General features: G+C 42.0%; 1 protein-coding gene across 8 annotated transcripts in view; it reads left to right on the top strand.

The window, feature by feature from the left end:
• TRERF1 (transcriptional regulating factor 1) overlaps positions 1-20,541 on the top strand; it is a 97,783-nt gene that overhangs the window by 64,687 nt on the left and 12,555 nt on the right. For 5 of the 8 annotated variants that reach the window (XM_071426791.1, XM_071426826.1, XM_071426809.1 and 2 more), the window contains 5 exons: positions 3,509-3,606; positions 12,905-14,545; positions 15,149-15,198; positions 15,935-16,085; positions 17,018-17,266. In XM_071426791.1, the coding sequence (XP_071282892.1) occupies positions 13,172-14,545; positions 15,149-15,198; positions 15,935-16,085; positions 17,018-17,266 (1,824 nt within the window). In that variant the 5' untranslated portion in view covers positions 3,509-3,606; positions 12,905-13,171. The remainder of the gene's footprint in view (positions 1-3,508; positions 3,607-12,904; positions 14,546-15,148; positions 15,199-15,934; positions 16,086-17,017; positions 17,267-20,541) is intronic. The other 3 variants (XM_071426835.1, XM_071426853.1, XM_071426844.1) reach the window with 3 other exon arrangements.

Raw genomic sequence — 20,541 nt, 5'->3', positions numbered from 1 at the left:
ACCCCCAACACTGAGCCTACTGCTGTTTAATATGTTCATAAGTGGTCTGGAAGACAGAATTAAATGTACCTGATAAAATTTGCCAATGATACCAAGCTAAATGGAGCAGCAGACACTTCAGCAGGAAGAGCCACCCTGCAGAATGACCTGAATAGGCTGGAAGAGTGGCTAACAGGAACCTTATGGAGTAAAACAAAAACGTGCAAGGTCTTCTGGACTGGACCAGATGGTCCTTGAGGTGCCTTCCAGCCTGGCATTCTGTGATTCTGTGAAACAGGCCTGGAAACCTGGGGTGCAATTCACAGCTCAATGATATCAGTGGAAAATGCTTTATCTGCATTGAGCTCTGCTGGGTTTTGGGAAGTCATTCCAAGCTTAAGAAGAAAATGTAGAAATTACCACAGATAACCTCAGTGACAGCAACCAACTTCATCTCACTGTCACACTACATTCACTTTTTAAAATTATTCTCTTAAAATCTCTGATAATGGGTCCCAAGCACTGTGATGCTGCCACATACAGCAAGAACCCACTCCCCAAGTCCAGAAGATCCTTGCACAGAACAAGTGCCCTCCCTTAGTTATCCAGCAAGGTGGGGGAGAAGAACCCAAGCAACTCCCTTGTCCTGCCCAGTGCCAGTCTCTGCTTTCCCCTCCATCCTCCCCTCCCAAAAGCCCACAGAAAACAGGACAGCACAACCCAGACATCAACCCATCCAAGCATGCAGCATGAGAGAGAGCCCCTCACAAAGCCTGACCTGCCTAAAATGTCTTTCTTTAACAGAACACCTCAGCTGATGATCAATGCTGGTAGAACCACATGGATTTTCTTGGATCTAAGTGAGTTTTTGATTACAACATTATGTTGAGCCCCAGTAACTAAAACCTGTGTGCACCCATGTCTTGCAAGAAACGTGAGTCGAAATTCATAAATTCATCACCCACTTGCATCCTGTCTGCTCACAGTTTTTCTAGGCAAGTCCATGAATCTTTGTTGGATTAAGATTTTAATAAACTCACATCTACTTAATTCTTCATCTGACTTGGTTTTCACACTGCTATTTAAACACCTCTAGGTTTATAAAAGGCATATTGAATCTTATAGCTGACCAGAAGTTGAGCACCATTTGTTTGTAAGAAAAAATATTCAGACACATGGAGAAAACCTGAGATTAACATCAGTGGAGCCAAGAGGGAAAATGTCAGGTTTTTTTGCCTCAGTTTAACACAGCTATTTAGAACCTGACAGTATGTTTAAATTTAAAAAATATCTGCTATATCATGAGCCATGACCGAAGTCACAATATATAGTTTTGCTTTCTTTGTCATTTATCCATCTGCTCTGAACAAATGTTGCTACTATTAAGCCTAAAAATGCCAAAATATTGTGCAGACAAACCACTCCTAGTAGTTTCCTACAGAGGCTGGGCTGATGGACACTAGGAAAAACAACAACTGAAATACTCAGAAAAGCCCTTTCCTGTTTTTCATATTTGTTCTGGCTGCTTTTCCCACTGTATCACTTTCATCATTAGAGCAACAATACCACCCCTATGCAGGGTTACAGAAATTATCAGACATGTGCAAAGGTCTCATACATAATAACACAGATAAAAAGTAAAACTTTGGACATTTCAGAGCCAGAGGTAGAGAACTGATGGCAGGTAAATACTGAAAGCATTCCCAACATAATTAATACAGGAACAAACAGTACAGATGTACATCAAATTTACAAATGAGATTTTAATTCTTTCCATCAAATTTTAACCACCATCTCATTTCTGAGGTTTAGATTAGAAAGCAATCTAACTTTATACTCCTTTGCCATATTCTTCAGTTTTGCTTCCATCCCAGCCCTTAGATTTTGCATACAAACAAAGCACAATAAGGAGAAGCTGAGAAGTGAAGCCTACAGCAACATTTACAAATTAAGAGCTAAGTCAGAGATCAGCTATCCCATATACACAATATAAATTTTCAGTCTTCTCTCTTCATTAGGATTGATGACGCTGCTGGAAAATAAGGAGCACGCAATACCTTTTATGGGAATGTAAAGCACAGATGAATTAGCAGAAAGAAAATGCAGCTGAATCAATTTCTCATCTTAAGATAGTAATGGAGGCAATTTCTTGAACTTTACTATGCTTGTAACATATTGATCAGCAAAGCTTCACACTGCAAGTTAAAGTAGGTATTTTCCCAGGAATAAAATGGAGCATGGCAGTAGAACTCAAGCTATCACACCACAAAGACAGGGATTTTTTCCAGTCATGTTACACTAAAGAAAAATCCAAGTTCCCACATGCTTGGACGTTATTGTAACACACGAGAGGAAGATTTATAGATGAGAGCTGAATTAGGTCTGCAGGAGCTTTCACAAAGCAAATTTAGTGACAGGACAGGGGGAATGGTTTCTAACTGAAAGCAAGTGGGTTTAGATGGGATATGGGGAAGAAACTCTTTTCTGTGAGGGTGGTGAGGCACCAGAACAGGCTGCCCAGATAATCTGTAGCTTCCCCACCCCTGGAAGTGTTCAAAGCCAGGCTGGATAGAGCTCTGAGTAACCTGGTTTAACGGAGGTGTCCTGCTGAAAAGCAGAGATGGACTCCCTCTATCCGTGCTAGACAACACAGCACAGAGAACCCCCAGAGTCTGAGCACTGCACGCCAACTGTGAGCTGAGGAATTCCCCCAGCTCTCCCCACTGGGAGCTTAAAGGACTCACATCTGGCCCCAGAGCAGACAACAGGGGATGCAGTATCATAAAGTCACCCCAACACCCTCAGGTGCTGAGGGCCTTCCCTCAGCAAGTCATCCAGGCAGCAGCATTGACAAAAACATATGTGTTGTTTTCATTTAGGTAATTTAAGATGCCTTGTCTAGATACCTCTTCTGCACTGGCTGACAGCCTGATTGTATCTCCCACATCTTTGACTTGCATTAATCCCTCCCTTCCTGGTTGCTGTACCTGCACTTGTTTGTGTGATACTTGTCATGTAGGTTGCAAGCTCTGGGCCAGCAAATCTTCTCTCAGGGAGAGCATTCACCCTGCCTCTGGGTTCTGTCAAAGCAGCATGAGCTGCTGTGAAATCTTTATGGTCCCTGCAATAGAGGCAAGATGCTGTTTTATTTATTGCATCAGCGTAACCCATTCCTCATTTTTCAGTAGGCACCAAGCTGAGTAAGAATAAAAGACTCACTTATATTTCAGTCTGTAATTTGAAGGTCTGTATCCATCCCAGAGATCTGACACTGAAGCAGTCTCTCACAATCAATAAGGGGAAGGGGTTCTTGGTTGCTCTTTAAAGGAGCTGGAGTGCTGATAGTTGCCCTCTGCCATAGTCACTTAAAAGAGTAACCTGGAGATACTGTATTGAATAGAAGATATTTTTTTGTTGTGTTGCAGTAGGAAACTCATTGTCACAAATCTGTTCATGCTTTGGGGCAAGCTGGTTCTGGGAGATAGTCACATGTGGCAAAATCTAATTTCCATTCTTTTGTTTTGTTTAGATACGTCACTTTGAGATCACAGAATGAAAGCAGCATGAAATGTTATGGCAAAGACAGCACAAGAAGATACAAGAATCTCACAAATCCTCAAAAATCAGGTAATGTCAGAGCATCCTATGTCCAGTTTTTCGAAGGCTGTCTTCTTTAATAAGGTTCAGTGCTTTTTGACAATTTTTCAAAATTTGGGCTTCTGAGTCCCTGTGAGTTTATTGATGGACTTCTCAGATCTGGTTAGTTGTGTGTTGGCTGTGTATCTAGTAGAATATTATTTTGTGTTCCACAATATGTGTGACACAAGAGATACACACATATCTTAAAGGACTACTTTGGCTATATTGTCTCATACAAGCAAAAGGACATTAACCTAAGAAAAAAAGAAGCAGCAACCATGGTGGTCAGGTTTTTTAGCCATTGGATTTGTCTTGGCTCCATTGCTAGGCACCAACATGGCCTATCTTAGAGGGATGGACTTTTCAGAGTCTTGCAGCTGCATCTCTCAACACTCGCTCCTTTGGGGGAGACGCCGGGCTCAAACTAGCTGTTCCTTCCCCACTGAAAGCTTAGCCATATGCTATTTTCCACATACTATTACTTGTGCTTGATTTTTTTGATTGTTTATCTCTCTCAGGATGTTTCCTCCTTGCCTGTTTTTGCAAATTCTAGCATATGTTCTTTGCCTGTTTCGAAGCATCTCCACTTAGAGAAAAAGGCAATCGTATTGCACCCTGCAGAGAGTAAACACTACAGAGGTCAGGAAGAAACTGCTTAAGTGCATTACAAGGGGGCTCACCTTAAACTAAACTTTCAGGTTTATCATGCCTGTGGTCACAGCAACAGCTGATGGATTAATGTTTAAAAATTTCCTCCTCTCCCCCAAATCAACAGCAGTGACCAGAGGTTGTAATGTATGTAGCCACAGACAGTAACTGAATGAGGACTGACCTCTCTGTCCTATGTTCATTTCATGTTTGCAGAACCAGGATCTTGCTGGGGAATAACAAGTGGGTCAGTTCAGTACTAGAAGTAAATTAAAATATGAACCCAAAGACAGTTTTGATGATAGGACATGTTTATTTTCCAGGAAGCATTTGAGAGTATTGCCCTTGATGTAGGACTCAGCAGAAGGGAATTTGTCTCAGCTAAAGTAGTCAGTAAACCCAGGTTAGCTGAAGAGATTTCAAATCAAGTATCACTTGATCTAATATGCAGTAAGGTATTAGCAAATATAAAAAAAACCAAACAACTACTGTGTTTGTCACAGTAGCACCTTTAGTTAGTGCTGTCTTTGGTATGCTTTTTACTTGCTTAGTCATGGAATATACAATTCAAGTGCCCTTCTGGCCTTAAGTCAAGGTTTGTATATTGTTTTTATTTCTCATCAGTATTGTGAGGAAATCACATCATTTTATGTTTGCCATTTTTATGAAGTAATGTGATACCTGCTTCTGTTGCAGTTCTCCAAACCCTTCACTGTACCTTGAAACAATTCACCGACAGCAAAGATAATCAGATTTGTTGAAGCGACTTTCTTTGTTTCTTTGGGACTCATGAAATTGTATCTTCCTTAAACTAAATTCAGTTAATGCCTTTATTTAGAAATCAGCCTTCTCTTTTTGAATAACCACAATAATTCTGCTAGTCTGGGGGAAGAAATATTTTGATTAAATTACTAGTGCCTTAGAATGCATTTTTTTACATAGATCAAAACAAGAGGAAGATGTTTCTGTTTGTCTTCCCCCTTTCTTCTCCTCCTTTTCTAGAGACTTTCCTGAGATGATCAACTGTTTTTCCTGTTGGGTTCGTTGGGTTTGGTGTTTGGTTTTTGGAGGTTTTTTCTTGGTTTTTTTTGCTGCCTTTTTTTTAAACTTCATTGAAGTAGAGAAATTGCTCGGTTCTCTCCCAGTGCCATCGTTGTTCTCCCCTCCCCCAAGTCCAATGTGTTTTTTATTAAACTGAATTAGGACATTCTAGTCTCTCTTAAGAGTGGAAATGGGAACAGCTTAAATGAGCAGCCACATGAGACTCAGCAGCCTTTCCAACTGCACTGCAGAAGCTTAGCTGCAAAGAGAATGATAATTTTTGAAGGATTTGTGCAACTGTTGAAGAACTACCAGCATTAATATTAAAAAGCAGCTTATCCATTTTTCCTTTTCCATTTTAAGAGTATATAGCTTTCTTACTATGCTTGCTATAAAAATCAGTCTACTAAATATTTTGCTTCCTTTCAATCCTCTTCCCTTTTGTAATTCCTCTATTTGCATACTTTCTCATATACTGAAGTGGGTTCTTTGTTGTTGGCTTTGCCTAAGAATGTCAACCTCTGGGGTTGAATGCAGATACAGGCGTGGGTTTGAGATCTCTGCCATTCAAAACCAGCCAAAACTGAATTGCAGCAGAAACCAATTGTATCCAGGATTGGGATGAGAAGGTTTTCATCCCTAAAAATATTTGTCCTTGAGGTAGAAAATTTTTGGTCCTTGAAATCCATATTGCTACTTCAATGTTTATTCTATCCAAGACAGACACGAGTCTGATATCTTCTGACCCTTATTTTCAGTCTCTGCCTCTCTTTATTGCTATATCAGATGTCTTCAGATTTCTTTAGATACTTAAAAAAACATTTTAAAAAAGTAGGTCTTTGAGTTATCATCTCACCTCTCTTTCCCTTTTCCTCTCTGCTGGCTCAGCCAACCACCTTGCCTGGCATTGGAAATTATTCATTCTCTTCAGAGTACTGTGCTGATTTTTTCACAGGCTTATATTCTTTCCCAAGGAAAAAAAAAAAATAATGGAACAGGGGCTTGGACTCTGGTTGCATAAAAAGTTATGAGGGCAAATGTGGTATCTAAACAGGGCACAAGAGCACAGAGGTCACTGAAATTTGCCACTCTTACTCTCCTAATTCTGTGCTTCTCAGCCTTCCAGCGTTACTCGGGTCTGAAGACTTAGGGACAGTGCCAGCTTCACACCCAAGAGCTGTGTGTGTGCAGTGCAGGTGGATCTGTTCTTGGGCAGATCCCTTTTCAAAGCTGCTCCTCTGGGTGGGGTCACAGTGGTGTAGAGGCCAGCTGAAAACTGTGCCTGTCTGTGCCCAGCTTCAAGGCTGGGTTATGGTCAGGCACTGGTGTGAGCAGAATGCAGGCTGTCAGGGAAGGAACTGCTGTTTATTCCTGTGTCTATCCTAAAGGAAATCAGAGAGCAAGATGATGTGAATGATGGCTGTCTTGGTTTAGGAATAGCTTGGCAGGAGATCTGACAGTTCTGAATAACAAAACAGGTCAATAAAAACTTTCCCATAAAAAAAGGCTAAAAAATGAATAAGAGAAACACTGTTTTGTTTCTATGGAAGCTAAGTAGGGGGAAAAATTAAATGAAAGAGGGGAAAGGAGAACTTGACTTTGGCTTTCATGTTACCTGAAGTTAAGAATGAAGCTTGTATTGCAGTGGCAGAAAGACAGTCACTCAAGAGAGCCCTGTCAGCCTGTGTGACTGAGGGGTGGTAATGCACAATTAAAACATGAGAACACACAGCAATGACACATTTCTAAGCAGGCCTTAGGTGTTATAAAACACAGTTTAAGCTGCTAAGGGTGGTGGTTAACTTTGCTTTAGCAGACGTTTTACCATCCCAGAGGGAGGGAGGGAGGGAGGGAGGGCCACAAGGAGGGATGGTGCCCAGCAAGTGAGTATCTGCTGATGCTGTTGCTTATGAGTAGCTACAGATACTTGATCCTGCAAAAGCTGGTTGAACATGGAGGAGTATAGGCTTTTTTGCTATCTTATCCAGTCTTCTTTTTTTCAGGCTAGCTAGTAATTAATCTATAAAAGCATGTAGATTTTTAACTTAAAGGGACAGCTGAAGTTGGACAAACTGTAGGATCCAATTCCCTTTTGATACACAGCCATGCAGCCTACTGAGATGGGTTAGATTAGAGCTGTAATAACTTTACAGACTTTTAGTGAGTCTGCTTCCTTCAGCATTTGCTCTCATACAGTCTTTTGTCATCCCTCTCTATTAACTCAGTTCTGAAACTGGCTCTGGCTGACATTCAGCCCTGGTTTTTAACAGCACACACCCAGCCCAACTTTTATGCATCAACTTATTTGTAGTGGATGTCTCGTTCTGAAATTCATGTGAATTCAGTTCAATTGTGTGACTGTCATTTGATCTGTAATTTTACTTGAGTTGAAAAATTCTGCGGGTTTTGGCTTCTCTGGTGTGTGATAGAGCCAGAAGTGTTCATTTTATATAACTATCATCTTCTTAGTATTTCACTGCCTGTTGTCTTCTCTAAGTTTATAGAATGGCCTGGATTGGAAGGGATCTTAAAGGCCATCTAATTTCAGCCCCCCTGCTGTCAGCAGGGACACCTTCCATTAGACCAGGCTGCTCAGAATGCAACCCGGTCTTACACACTTCCAGGGATGAGACATCCACAACTTCTCTGGGCAATCTGTTCCAGTGCCTCATCACCCTCACAGTAAAGCATTTCTTCCTAGTATATAATCTAAACCTACTCTCTTTCAGTTTGAAGCCATTCCTCCAAGTCCTGTCACTACAGGCTCTCACCATCGTTCTCGGAGGCTCCCTTCAGGTACTGGAAGGCCACAATTAGATCACTGCAAGGTCTTCTCTTCTCCAGGCTGAACAATCCCAGTTCTCTCAGCATTTCCCTCATAGGAGAGGTGCTCCATCCCTCTAATCATCTTGGTTGCCTCCTCTGGATTCACTCCAACAGGTCCATGTCCTTCCTGTGCTGGGGACCCCACAGCTGCTTCTGGCTCTACGGTGATAGAGTTTACAAAGGAGAAAAATTGGATCACCTTTATTGAAGACTGGTATTTCCTTCCCACTTCAAGTTTACCAGAATTAAGTTATGGCATGCTTCCAGGAGAGCCTATTTGTATTGCCTTTCAGTTACTTGTGTTTGAAGAGGGAGACAGCTGGAGTGTGTAAAGGCTTTTCAGCCAGCTTGGTGGGCCCCTGGCTTTCAGTCTGGAGAATGGAGCTGTGCAAGTTGCAGGGGACCTTGCTGAAATGATGAGAAAAGAATTGGAGCAAACCCTTGTCTCTGTTGAAATCAATTGAACTACCATTAGCGTGACTCCAGATTTCATCCATAAACTTAAGTAGGGTATTTCTTTTTCTAGGCAGCCTACAGAAATGTTTCTGTCTGTTGGCATTTGTTTTCATGTTTCTTTGTAACGATTGCATAATTGGGATGTATCTGTAATGTCAGAAATGTAATAGGTTAAGTAGCATAAATGACTGTTAGGAAGAGAAGAAACACAGAACTGCAGAACCATTGTTGCTTTTAACTCCTACCAGGTTAGTTGTTCAGTTTAACCATTTAGTAGTCAGAGCTGTTGTGGTAAATGGCAGTGATGGGTGTTTAGGCACCAGTGCTAAACACAAAGAAAAAGCACCCTTTTCTTCCTTTGTCTTTAATGGAAATAATTCAGTATACTGCTAATGGTTTCTCAGTTAGCCAGAGACTAACTTTGCTGCCCCTGAGACTTAATGATGTCATGATAGTCTTTGGTTTAATCTGACAAGAAATGGATACTGTTAGGATTTTGTTAAAGCTGATAGAAAATGCTGTGTATACAGCATCAAGCCCTTGAGTTTAAGCATTTAGTTCGAGTACTAAAAAACCATTTGGTATCTAAGGGACTGGTTGATTTCTGATTATGCTTTTATCAATGTGCATATCTGGGTTTTTTCTATTACCTGAAGGTAGTATAACAATGCTTTTTAAACATTTGCATTTTTTTCTCTCCAGATCAGTGATGCCTTTGAAAGGAATGTTTTCATCTTTCTTTTATTTTTATTTTGGGGGAGGGGAGATGGGTGTTCGAAAACAATGCAATTTTCTTCAAATGTGATTCTCATAGTGACTAAACTTTCCAGTCCTTTTGTGACTTGATTGGTATTTTAATGTATTAATTGGGATTTTAATCCCCTTATAGTTTTTAGAGCTTTTTACAAATGTTTCTCTATGACTGTGATGATAACTCTGTAAATCTACCTGACAGCAGCATGTCCCACCTCTCAAACCAGAGCTGAGTTGAGGATGCTAGAGCTGCTGAAGAGGAAATGCTAATGAATAATTTTTAATTTTTTTTTTTTTTTTTATTCTGAGAGAGGGGAAGAAAGGTGTCTGTGCTGATGCCACATATATGAAACCTCTTGACTGCTTTCCAGTGTTCTGTAACCTGTGACAGGTAACCCCCAGGTGAAAGGGTGCAGTAAGTGGAACTTGGCACATGCCCAAGGGACATCACTTTTTGTGGTGACTACAGCACTAGCTGTGGCTGCTGGTACAGTCCACAGCATCTGCCACTGTGGTGCTCCTGTTTGCGGGAAGAGAAGGGCTCAGGGGCCTGGTTGGCCCCTTGATACATTTTTGTAATGAAATCAGGTTGGTAGCTGCCTTAAGTCTCTTACTGTCCTTACTCCTGAATTCTTGTGGTCTTTTAATTGTTTGCTGAGACATCTGTTCTCCCTCGTTGGTTTGTATTGTTTCTTGTCCTTTGAGTAATACTTGTCACTCCAGACTTTAAAAAGAAGGGCCAAATTCAGGGAACTTGGTGTGAATTATAGCTCTGCTAATAGGTGAAATGGGACATAGCTGCTATACAAATGATGTGCCTATAGATCCAGTAGTACTGTTTTTATGGGAAGATGTGTTCTGAGCATCTTGACTGAGCTTCCTTAACTTGGCAGGCATAAAAGGAGATGCACGTTCCCTCTCTTCCTCTAAATGTTGATGGCCTTTCAGTGTGAAACACCATACAGTGTTTATTTTTATGCCCTTTTAATGTTTTGTGGAGGGTTTGTTTAGTTTCCCTTCATAATTTTTAATAGGAAGTCTTTGAAGTTGGGCCGTGGATGAAAAACCCTGTTGGCAACCTGACTATTCATTGTTGACTCCTATCTTCTTTAATTGTTCATCTATAAAAATCTGGAAGGGAATGTGTTCAGAGAAACTGTGAAGCAATGTATATTTCTGGAAAGGGGAAATAAACTTGCAATTATTCTCAGCTATTATTTGTCACGTGAAGATGTTACATACTAATGGTTGCAGATGGTTTACACAAAAACTATACACACTGCAAAGGCTCATCATTGGAAGCTATGGCTTTCTGTTATGCATTATGCTAGAATGGAAAAGGTTTTTTTTTGCCTGCAGCTATGTATTACCCTTATTTGCTGTTGCTAGCACAAACTCTCCTAAATATGCATCCAGCAATGGTTAAAATTTTCTCCATCGGTGACTTCACATTTATCCACGTCAATGGAGGATTCTTCTCAGGTTAGAAAGGTAAGGACAGTGTGCAGGAGTCTTTGAGGGAGAGCACTGCATTTAGAAAATCAGATGTAAAGGAAGCAGAGTTAAGGTTTTGGTTTAATATTTCTGTGTTCTTGTTCAAGTTCAGGGTCTGCTTTTATTTTAAAATGTATTTATGAGTGCATAAGCATTTTGTACCTCCGTGCATATGTGTGACTGTAGACACAGTGATTGCTTCATATTGTGGAGTAGTAAAACAATCCTGTCATGTGCTTATGTATTTTTTTATTCTCCAGAAACAGTACAGACATCTGTAAAATGTTATTTGAGTTACAGTTTATACACTAAAAATTATAAAAGGCTGCATCCAGTATAAATTTGTCTGTTAAAATCATGCAACACAAAGAAGGAGGGGTGAGAAGGTAGAACAGAAGTTGGAGTTCAGCATTCTTGATGTAAGATGACTGGTCAGAAAAGATTTCAATTGACTGGTTTGATCTTAGCAGACATACTCCAGGTCAGTCAGCCTCACCTGCATCCCTGGAAAAGTGATGAAACAGCTCATCTTGGATGTCAGCTCTAAGGGTGAGGAGGAAAAGAAGGTTATCAGGAGTAGTCAACAGGATTCACCAAGGAGAAGAAGTAATATCTGATAGCCTTCTGTGATGGAATGTCTGGCTGTGTGGACAGATGAGGGGAGACCAGTGCCTACCTTGACTTCACCAAGGCTTTTGACACTGTCTCCCTTAACATCCTCATAGGTGAACTCAGGAAGTGTGGGTTAGATGAGTGAGGTGGATTGAGAAGTGGCCGAAGGGATGGTCCCAGAGTTGTGGGCAGTGGTGCAGGGTCTGACTGCAGGCCCATTGCTAGTGGTGTTCCCTAGGGGCCAATACTGGGTCCAGCCCTGTTCAATTTATTTCTCAGTAGTCTGGATGAAGGGACAGAATATACTCTCAGCAAATTTGTTCCTGATACAGAGCTGGGAGATTTGCCAGAAGCCTGGGTAGCTATTCAGCAAGAGCTGGACAGGCTGGAGAGTTGGGTGGAGAGATCTTAAAGAAGTTCCATGAAGGCAGGTGCAGGGTGCAGCACCTGTGGAAGAATAACCCCCTAAACCAACCCAGGGGGCTCAGCTGCTGGAAAGCAGCTCTGTAGAGAATGACCTGGGAGTCCTGATGGACAGCAAGCTGTCCATGAGCCAGCAGTGCCCTTAAGGTCCAAGAGGCCAAAGGTGTCCAGGGGAGCATGAGGAGGACGATTGCCAGCAGGTCCAGAGAGGTGATCTTGCCTCTATTTTGCCCTCATGGGGCCTCATCTGAAGTGCTGTGTCCAATTCTGGGCTCTCTAGTTTAATACAGGCAAGGAACTACTGGAAAGAGTTTAGTGGAGGGTTGCAGAGGTGATAAGGGGACTGGAGCATCTCTTATGAGGAGAGGCTGTTTAGCCTGGAGAAAATGGGATTTTATCAGTGCATAGAAATATCTTAAGGGCAGGTATCAAGGGGATGGAACCAGGCTCTTTTCATTGGTGCCCAGCAACAGAACAAGGGACAATGGGCACAAACTGAAACACAGGAAGTTCCATCTAAAAATGATCTATCCATCCTTACTCTGAGGGTGTCAGTGCACTGGAACAGGCTGCACAAAGGCTGTGGAGTCTCCTCTGGAGATATGCACAGGTGAACCTGCTTTAGAAGGGGTTTGCAGAGATGATCTGCAGAGGTCCCTTCCAACCCCAACCATTCTGTGATTTTGTGAGTCTATGACTTGCCTTGATAGTCAACTAACTAAAACCAGTAATGAGAGCACAGTATATGGCTGACTAAAACTGCTTGAATGTTTGTATTCTTTATGGGAAAAGACAGTTTTGAAAAATAAGCTTTTATTGGTTTGGCAGAATGATTTTATCGGAGCACTAGAGGAGAGGCAGGATAATAGAATGAGATGAAGTAATCTAACTGCTCTGAAATAGCCCAGCTGCTACAATTTTGCATCTGATTATGTATTTCAAAGGAGAAGATTTTACAGTTTCCTTTGAGGCAATAACAATAACAGTTTATGGAAAGAGCCAGCACTTACCTTGTCTTTCTCTTACTCTGCAGGTGCTTGGCACACTGAACTTACTGATCTGTGTAGGATTTGTGCTGTGGTCCATTCATTGAAGATGTGAAACAACATCGAGTCTGAGATTGGAATTACTGACAGACTGGAGGAAATTTTAGTCCTTGTGATGCACATGGACATGCTGAATTTTAAGTAATTCTAGCAGCTTCTCCCCTCCCCTCCCTTCCCCTCACTCAGCTATCTCAGGGTTCATAGAGATTTCAATGGTTTGTGTGCCTGTAAGTTTGGAACAGAAGTGACCAAAAATGGGGGACCAGCAATTGTATAAAACTAATCATACTGCCAACAACAACGAGAACTTGTACTACGAACAACACCAAATGAACTCCCTTCCATCTCTGAATCATAGCTATGGGACATCTGTTATGGATGCTCCCCAGGCGTCCCCCCTCTCCCCTCCATTTCCCCAAGATTCAAGGGACAGTATAGCTTTGCCTGTAGGTTCAAAAAGTCTTGGGTCGATGGATACATCTAGACAAACCAGTTGGACACATTCTGGCTCAGGAAACCACGTCCCAGCGAGGAACAGTTTGAATAATCAAAGCTCAATGTGGAGCCCCCTCGGGCAGGGGGAGTCCCATGACGGATACCAATATTCTTACCCACAACCCGGCGAAAACCGGTCGCAAAAAATTACCAGTGGGGTCCTGCACAAATTGGACTCCTTTACACAAGTATTTGCTAACCAAAATCTGAGAATTCAAGTCAACAACATGGCTCAGGTTCTGCACACCGAGTCTTCGATGGTGGATAATTCCGGTGACAGTGCGCTCAGGCAGCTGCTGTCCCAGAAGCCGGCGGTCGAGCAACAGCCCGTAGCTTCCACCATACAAAGATACCAACCAGTGCCACAGCAAACGCACCAGAATTTTGCAAGCACACAGCAAAAGCAACAAATGCAAGTCATGCAGCACCAACAGCTGTACTACGACTACCAGCAGCACTTATCACAGATGCAGATGCATTCTGCGTTCCAGCAGGGACAGGCGCACGTTCCGCAGATGCAGTCCCAGCAGCTCCTGCCGCAGCAGATGCAGCACCTGCAGCAGCCTCAGTACTACGGCCAGCCCCAGCAGGGACACCAGCGGCTCTCGATCCAGGAGATGCAGCAGCAGCCCCCGGCTCGGCAGCAGCGGCAGTGTCCCGTGCAGATCGCTCAGTATTACCAAACACAACCTGTCATGCAGCAGTTACAGCAGCAGCAGCAGCAGATGCAGCTGCCGCTTCCTCCGTATCACAGGGAACCCGATCCAAAGACTATGCATGAGCCACACCAGTACTCTCAGGATCCCAGTCATCCTGTGCAGCTTATCCAGCTGGGAGCAGTGCCTCAGTATTGCTTCCAGGATCCCCACGAACAGTACAGGCACTTGTACCCCCAGAGTTTACTGCAGCAGCAGCAGCAAGAGCAGCAGAAGCAGTACCTGAGTGAGAGCAGAGTGCCATCCCTGAACTCCCACGTTGGCCTCACTCCACCCGAGAGCGCCGAGGATCCCGCACGGCAGGAGATGAATTCTGTAGGTAACGCTGTGCCTCATCGAACTCTTTTGCCACCCCTGGGAGTTCATCTGAACAACAAAAGCTCTCAGCAAGACTCTCCCAGCACCACGTGGCCTCAGGTAGGTGGTGTTTTAGATCCATGCCCAGCCAAATTTGTTTGCAGAAGAGTAGCAAAGTGTGGAAACCTAAGCGGTTTCGGCAGAGGCAGGAGGTTAGGATGTGAGCTGTGGGCATCTCTGGGATGGGGAACTATTGGGAAACTTCATTACTACACTTCTGTCTGCAGCTCAGGGTTGGCTTTGGGCCAGGCTGGCAGCAGCACAGAATTGTGTCTGTGAGGCTGCTGCTTTCCTTGTGAGAGGCTTTGGGAAGTTCTGCCTCAGTTTCTGGGAAGGAGGGACCCAGTTACAACAAATCCTGCCTGCTCATTTTTTAACACTGCAGGCTCAGTTGTTCAGGAGCAGTTAGTCAACTCTGTTTCCAAAAGTAGTACTTCTGGGTCAAAGCAAAGGCTTCAAACAGGTGAATGAAGAAAACTTGAACTAGCAGTGCTCACAGGGGCAGATTTGATGTCTGGCTCTCAACTCAGAGGCTTTTTAATAGTAGTAAAATAGTACGTAAAGTGCAGACTTAATGCTGTGAGTACCTTCGTTTACACACTATTTCCTGAAAAATTATTTTCTCAACTTTTTCCTCTCTTTTCCATTGTCCTGTTTTGAAAGCAGGTGCAACTGTCAGATGGCAGACTGCAGCCACTGTCCCCAGAACAAAGGTATTTTTAAAAGATTCCGTCTTTCTAATAAAATATGAAAAATGCAAAGGAGATCTCTATATAGAGGGAAAAGCATACAGTCTGGGTGTGTAATAATTGTTGCTCTTCTAGAAATACCTTTAGTTTTGTGCTTTCTGATTTTTAAGTTTGTATTATTTTCAGCATCCCACCCATAGCAATAGACTCAAATAAATACTTTCTTTATATTAATTAAAAAAAAAAAAAAAGGAAGGAAACAGAAAAAAAAACCAGAAGCAGGGAGCTCCAGTGTTGCATTTATAAGAAAAGGGATGCTGTCTGGTCTGGATTTGTATCTTTGGCAGAAGAGATCTTCTGTTTGTTTCTTAAGGTCACACCTCTGAAGGGCCAAGGTGTCCGTCAGAGTGGTTGCCTACCATAAATTAGAGGCATTGTGTCCAAGTACTTGTTAATTGCTGTCACAAGTGGGGAAATGCAAGTTTATCGTGGTAGATCTCATGGGTCTCAGATTTTCTGTATTGATGAGCATGTCCTGCTCAAAACCTCCCTTTTCCCCATCTTGGGAGCAGCTGATCTAGGTTATTGGCCACGTATTCCACAGCAGTCACCACACACTTACTTGTGACTTCATTACCATCTAACTGTAAAATTTTATAAACTTCCTTGATTAAAAAAGCTCCCTCTGCAACAAAAGGAACATGCCAAACTAATCTTTTTTCTTCTGTTCCATGCTTTAAAAAATCGAAAATAAAAATAGTGGCCAGAACAGAGAAACACTTCCTGAGAGAGCTGATGCGAAGAACAAGCTAATGTGTTCAATATGCTTGAAGGAATTTAAGAGTTTGCCTGCTCTAAATGGTCACATGAGGTCACACGGAGGAGTAAGAGCATCTCCTAACTTCAAACAGGTAGCAGTCCATTTGACTTCAGTATTTGGCACAGTCCTTTTGTGTTGATGTTTGCTTGCTTTGCCATGCTTTGCTTTGCTGTCAAAACTTGTTCTTCTCAGCACTGTTTTGTTATGTCATACCCCATGGAAGTAAAAATGCACATAATTCTGTTAGTTTGTAGGCCAGAAGTCTTGTTTTGAAGACAGAGGCAGTGGTGGAGGACAGATCAGTGTTTGTCCTTCTCTGTTTCTCTGCACGTTACAGAACACCCTACCAATTCATGTCAGGAATGTCTAATTTTTTTCCTCCTCATGTTTGTTTATTATATTAGAAATACCAGGAACATCAAGTCTTCCTTATTTTCATTTTAACTACTTGGATGACTAAGGAATATTTATTGGAAGCCTTCCCGGGCTTTAACTGGAGGAGCAGAATTGTTGAATCTTTGACAGCTTTCTTCCAAAGTGTTTTAGTTGTAATAGGTATCAACAAATACCAAACCAAAAATGTGTTTGAGTTGTTCTGCATAAAAATAACTTGCCCTGTCAGTCAGTCTTTATCCTGATATTTTAGAAATTCTGTCCTAACAGGGAATACCATAGGAGGGCAAAAAGCTACCAGAGTTCCAGAGTTTGTCTTTTTGTTTTTAGTTGGGTGATGGAGAATTCTGTGTTTGTAGCAATAAAAAGAGACATGTTTATTTCCCCTCCTGCAAGTTACCTTGCAAAGATGCTGCAGGTGATTGTTTGTCACCAAGACTGAATCCTGTGTAGGAGTCACAAGTAACCTGCCAACTTCATTGGAGGCAAAGCTGGAGTCCCAGGAAGGAACACTGTTGTGTGTTTGTAACCCTGGCCACTTCTTTTCAGCCACGGTGCACACCTTGCGTGGTGCATCGATGCAGAGCAGCGCTCGCTCACTGGGCTGAAAGGCTTTAATTGTCTGTGCAGGATGAAGGAGAGAAACCACCACAGCAGCTGCTGTCTAAAGAGGTGGATGGCCTCGCGCCCATCGTCATGCCAGTGTCTGTCCCTGTAAAGCTTCTGTCACCTGAGCCCAGCACGCAGCCCTCTGCCAGCAGTGCCACAGTCACAGACAAGCCTGCCAACTCTGTGTCAGATGACGAGATGCCCGTTCTCGTGAAGATGACTTACTCTCCACCGTGCAGTCCAAAAGTGGCCAACCCCTGCTCATCCTCTGTGAGTGCTGTGTTTCTTGCCACTAACTGTCCTGTGCTTGTTAAATCCCTTTGCTTGTAGTGCTGCTACTTTCTAAAATGTCTGTATTTTAGAATATTTTCTGGAATCTTTATGATTCCTAATAAATAAAAAGAGTCCTGTAGCATCAGAGCATTTCTTCTTCAATCATCTAAAAATACTAATTTTCCCTTGCTGAGGAATCAAGATCTCAGTTGAAAACAAATAATTTGAAATTGGAATGTGATATTCTTTTATCCCACTAGAACAAAGGGATTTACTATCTTTTTACTGGTTTTGTTTTTTCCTTTTCAGGCTGCTTCATTGTTACGTTATTGCTTAAAACTGGCAGTTTTATTTCTTCCTGTTTTCTGAAGTCAGATATATGTGCTTCTCATTTCAGCCAAAGAGAGTGCAGTGCTTAGAGTGTGTGCTTCAAGCTATATGAAACTCGGAGATCTGCAGTGAAGTAATTTTTCCCTTTCTCCCTGCATGCATCAGCTCTAAGGGTTAATCACTGGGATTTCTGATACAGGAAAAAGAGCTCTGCTTAGTGCTTACATTTTGGTTATAAAACTGAAATGGTCAGGCAGCACGAGGAATTGATGAGTGCTTGAATGAGATGTGAGAATGCTCATTATTATTTTCCTGAAGGAGTCCTGGAGCAAGCAACATTTATTTCGTGTTCCGGTGTAGAAATGGATTCTGCTCATTCCTTCAAATCCATTTTGGCAGACTACGCCATGATAAGGGATTACTGGGGAGTATAAGTACTGTATGGTATTATCTGTACAATGCAGAGAAATATCCTTGTGATATTTTTGATTTTCCTTCTCCATGTGAGGCTGATGGACAAATGAGGAATCACATTATACCAGCATGGGTGACTCCTTACAATATTCACTCCTGACTCTTCATTCAGACATATCCACTAATTTTAAATATATATAAAATATATATGTATATATAAAATCTTTCCTCTCGTCCTTTAAGACAGAGGTTTTACATATAAACTTCCACTTTACTGTGAAAGCTGTCATTTCGCAATATTTAGTAACTCAGCAGTAGAATTCTTCATTTCTATTTCTAGTTCCTCTAAAGAATAGGGACAGTCTTTTTTGAATCCTCAAGTTCTGAGTGGGAGATCTTCTCTAGAGACACCAGAGTAGGTGGCTTGGACTTGTGTATTTCTGCAACATATATAAAGTGACTGTGATTAAATCTGCCAGTGTTTGGCAAAATGCACATTCATTCCTTCAAAATTATGCTTGTGGTCTTTGTTATTGCCCAAGCAAACCAAACTCACACAGTTCCCTCTCTGGACCCTATCTTTTATATAAGCAGTAGCATTGGAAACATCAAAAGATCAAAAGATCCATAGTTTCTTCCTGTTCTGTAAAGAGATTGTGCCATTGGAGAAGGATTTTTTTAATACCAAAGAATTGAAGCTGTGTTGCATTTATTTATACTGTGCTTTGAGTTGTCCAGAAAAGCTCCCACAAAACTCAATCAGTAAAATGAAACAGTGAGAAGGAACTAAACATTCAGCAAGGCTACAGGATGGTGAGCTGAGGCTAGCAGTCAAGTAACATCCATCAGGATCTGTCCAAAGGGGATCTATCAAGGTGCAGCAGCAGGGCCCAAAAGTATGCATTCTGTCTTGGATAATGGGAATCAGTTACTAGAAAGTAGAGTGGTTCTTCAGGGGTGGTAGTGCACTGAGAGCCCATGGACACCACTATCTCCTTTACTGCTCCATGTGGCCTTTTCTGAAAGCAGTGTTGGCATGGGTATGCTCTAGGTGAAGCAGTGTAGGAGATGGAGTGTTAAGGATTTCTAAGGTGTTGCATTGGTTTGCTTTACGCTTGTGAGAAAGGAGTACCAGCTCTTTCGCACTTGGAGAGCAGAACAGAATGAGCCCTTAATCAAAGACATGACCTGCTGGCTCTCTTTTTTAAGTTTTGGGTTATTTGGATTTTTTCCCTTGAGTTTAGGGTTTTTCCCCCTTTCTCCTGTATGAACACTAAATGTTCACCATCTTGATGGATTTTATCTGTCATTATGGGTAGCTTTCACTGTTCTGGATGTCCATTATCAAAAAAATCCTCTGCAAAGCTGCATTTTCTTCCCTGCAGAAGTAAAGCCCTTCCAAAAGTAAATTTTTTTTACAGAGAAAAAAATGTCAACAGCTGTTGGAGAGGATGCAGCCATGATCTAACAAAGAGGACAGGACCTCTGTAATCAAAACCATTTCCTCAAGCTGGAACTTATTAACATAAGGGATAAAGGGTGACAGTGCTAATGCTTGTTTAACATGATTTTTATTGGGTGAATGTGATTCTCAAGAACCACCCATGGTATAAAGATGTATGTTGTCTAAACATACATTGTAGTTATTTCCTTTATGTAGTATTATAATTTATTTACCAGATGATGCAGACATTCTGGAGTAACGCTGTCAGAATTTTCTTCTGCTTCCCAAATTTATTCCAAAGATGGCCTACAGCCTAAGTACCTAAAAGCAGTACATTTAATAATACTGTGTTCATCTACCAACTTCTGTGTGTTCTTAAAGCACAACCTGAGGACCTTTTTCTTCCTGCCTTATCCCCACTCCCCCAAGAAATCCGGATTCCAAGTTTGCATAAATTCCGTGCCTTCTGCTTCTGTATGCTCTGGAGATTTGTTATTAAATTATTTTTAACATTCAAATTCTAGAAGTCTGGGCATGTTAACAGTGTGTGAATTTCCCAAGTGGTCATTTTCTACCCTTTTTTTCTCCAAGGAAGGAGGAGAGAGTTAAGTTCAAGATTTGTTGCAGCTGGACTGTAATCAAGCTGATGGGAATGTAGTGATAAGAGGCAAAGAATTTGAATTTATTACATTTTTCTTCCTTTCCTGCTGCTGAGTACTGGAGTAATTTCACTGAGCTCATGTGTCCTTCTGGTCTCACTAAATAAATGCATTAGAAAACCTCTCATATAAAGTTTCTAGTAAACTGTGCCTGGGTAATGAAGTATCTCCCACCAGCCTGTGTGCGTGTTCAGTGCAAATAGAAGTGCCCAGAGTGTCTGGGTAGTGAGGAAGAACTCATGGTCTGGAAGAGGAGTTCTCTGCATTTTCATAAGTTGACAGCAGCCTCTCCATGTCTGCCTCTGTGGCTTAGCCCTACCTTGACCCAGAGGGCTTGCTGCTGGAGGTGAAGGGTAATTTGTCCTGGTTTTTCTCATTCTCTTGAGTTTTCTGTGTAGTGCCAGGTACTGTACTGCCCAGGTTAT

Source organism: Agelaius tricolor, unplaced genomic scaffold (assembly GCF_023055355.1).
Source record: "Agelaius tricolor isolate 1412-34295 unplaced genomic scaffold, bAgeTri1.0.p SCAF_1, whole genome shotgun sequence".
Lineage (NCBI taxonomy): Eukaryota > Metazoa > Chordata > Aves > Passeriformes > Icteridae > Agelaius > Agelaius tricolor.
The sequence above is the reverse complement of the archived record's forward strand: the minus strand, read 5'-3'. Positions and strand labels throughout refer to the sequence as shown.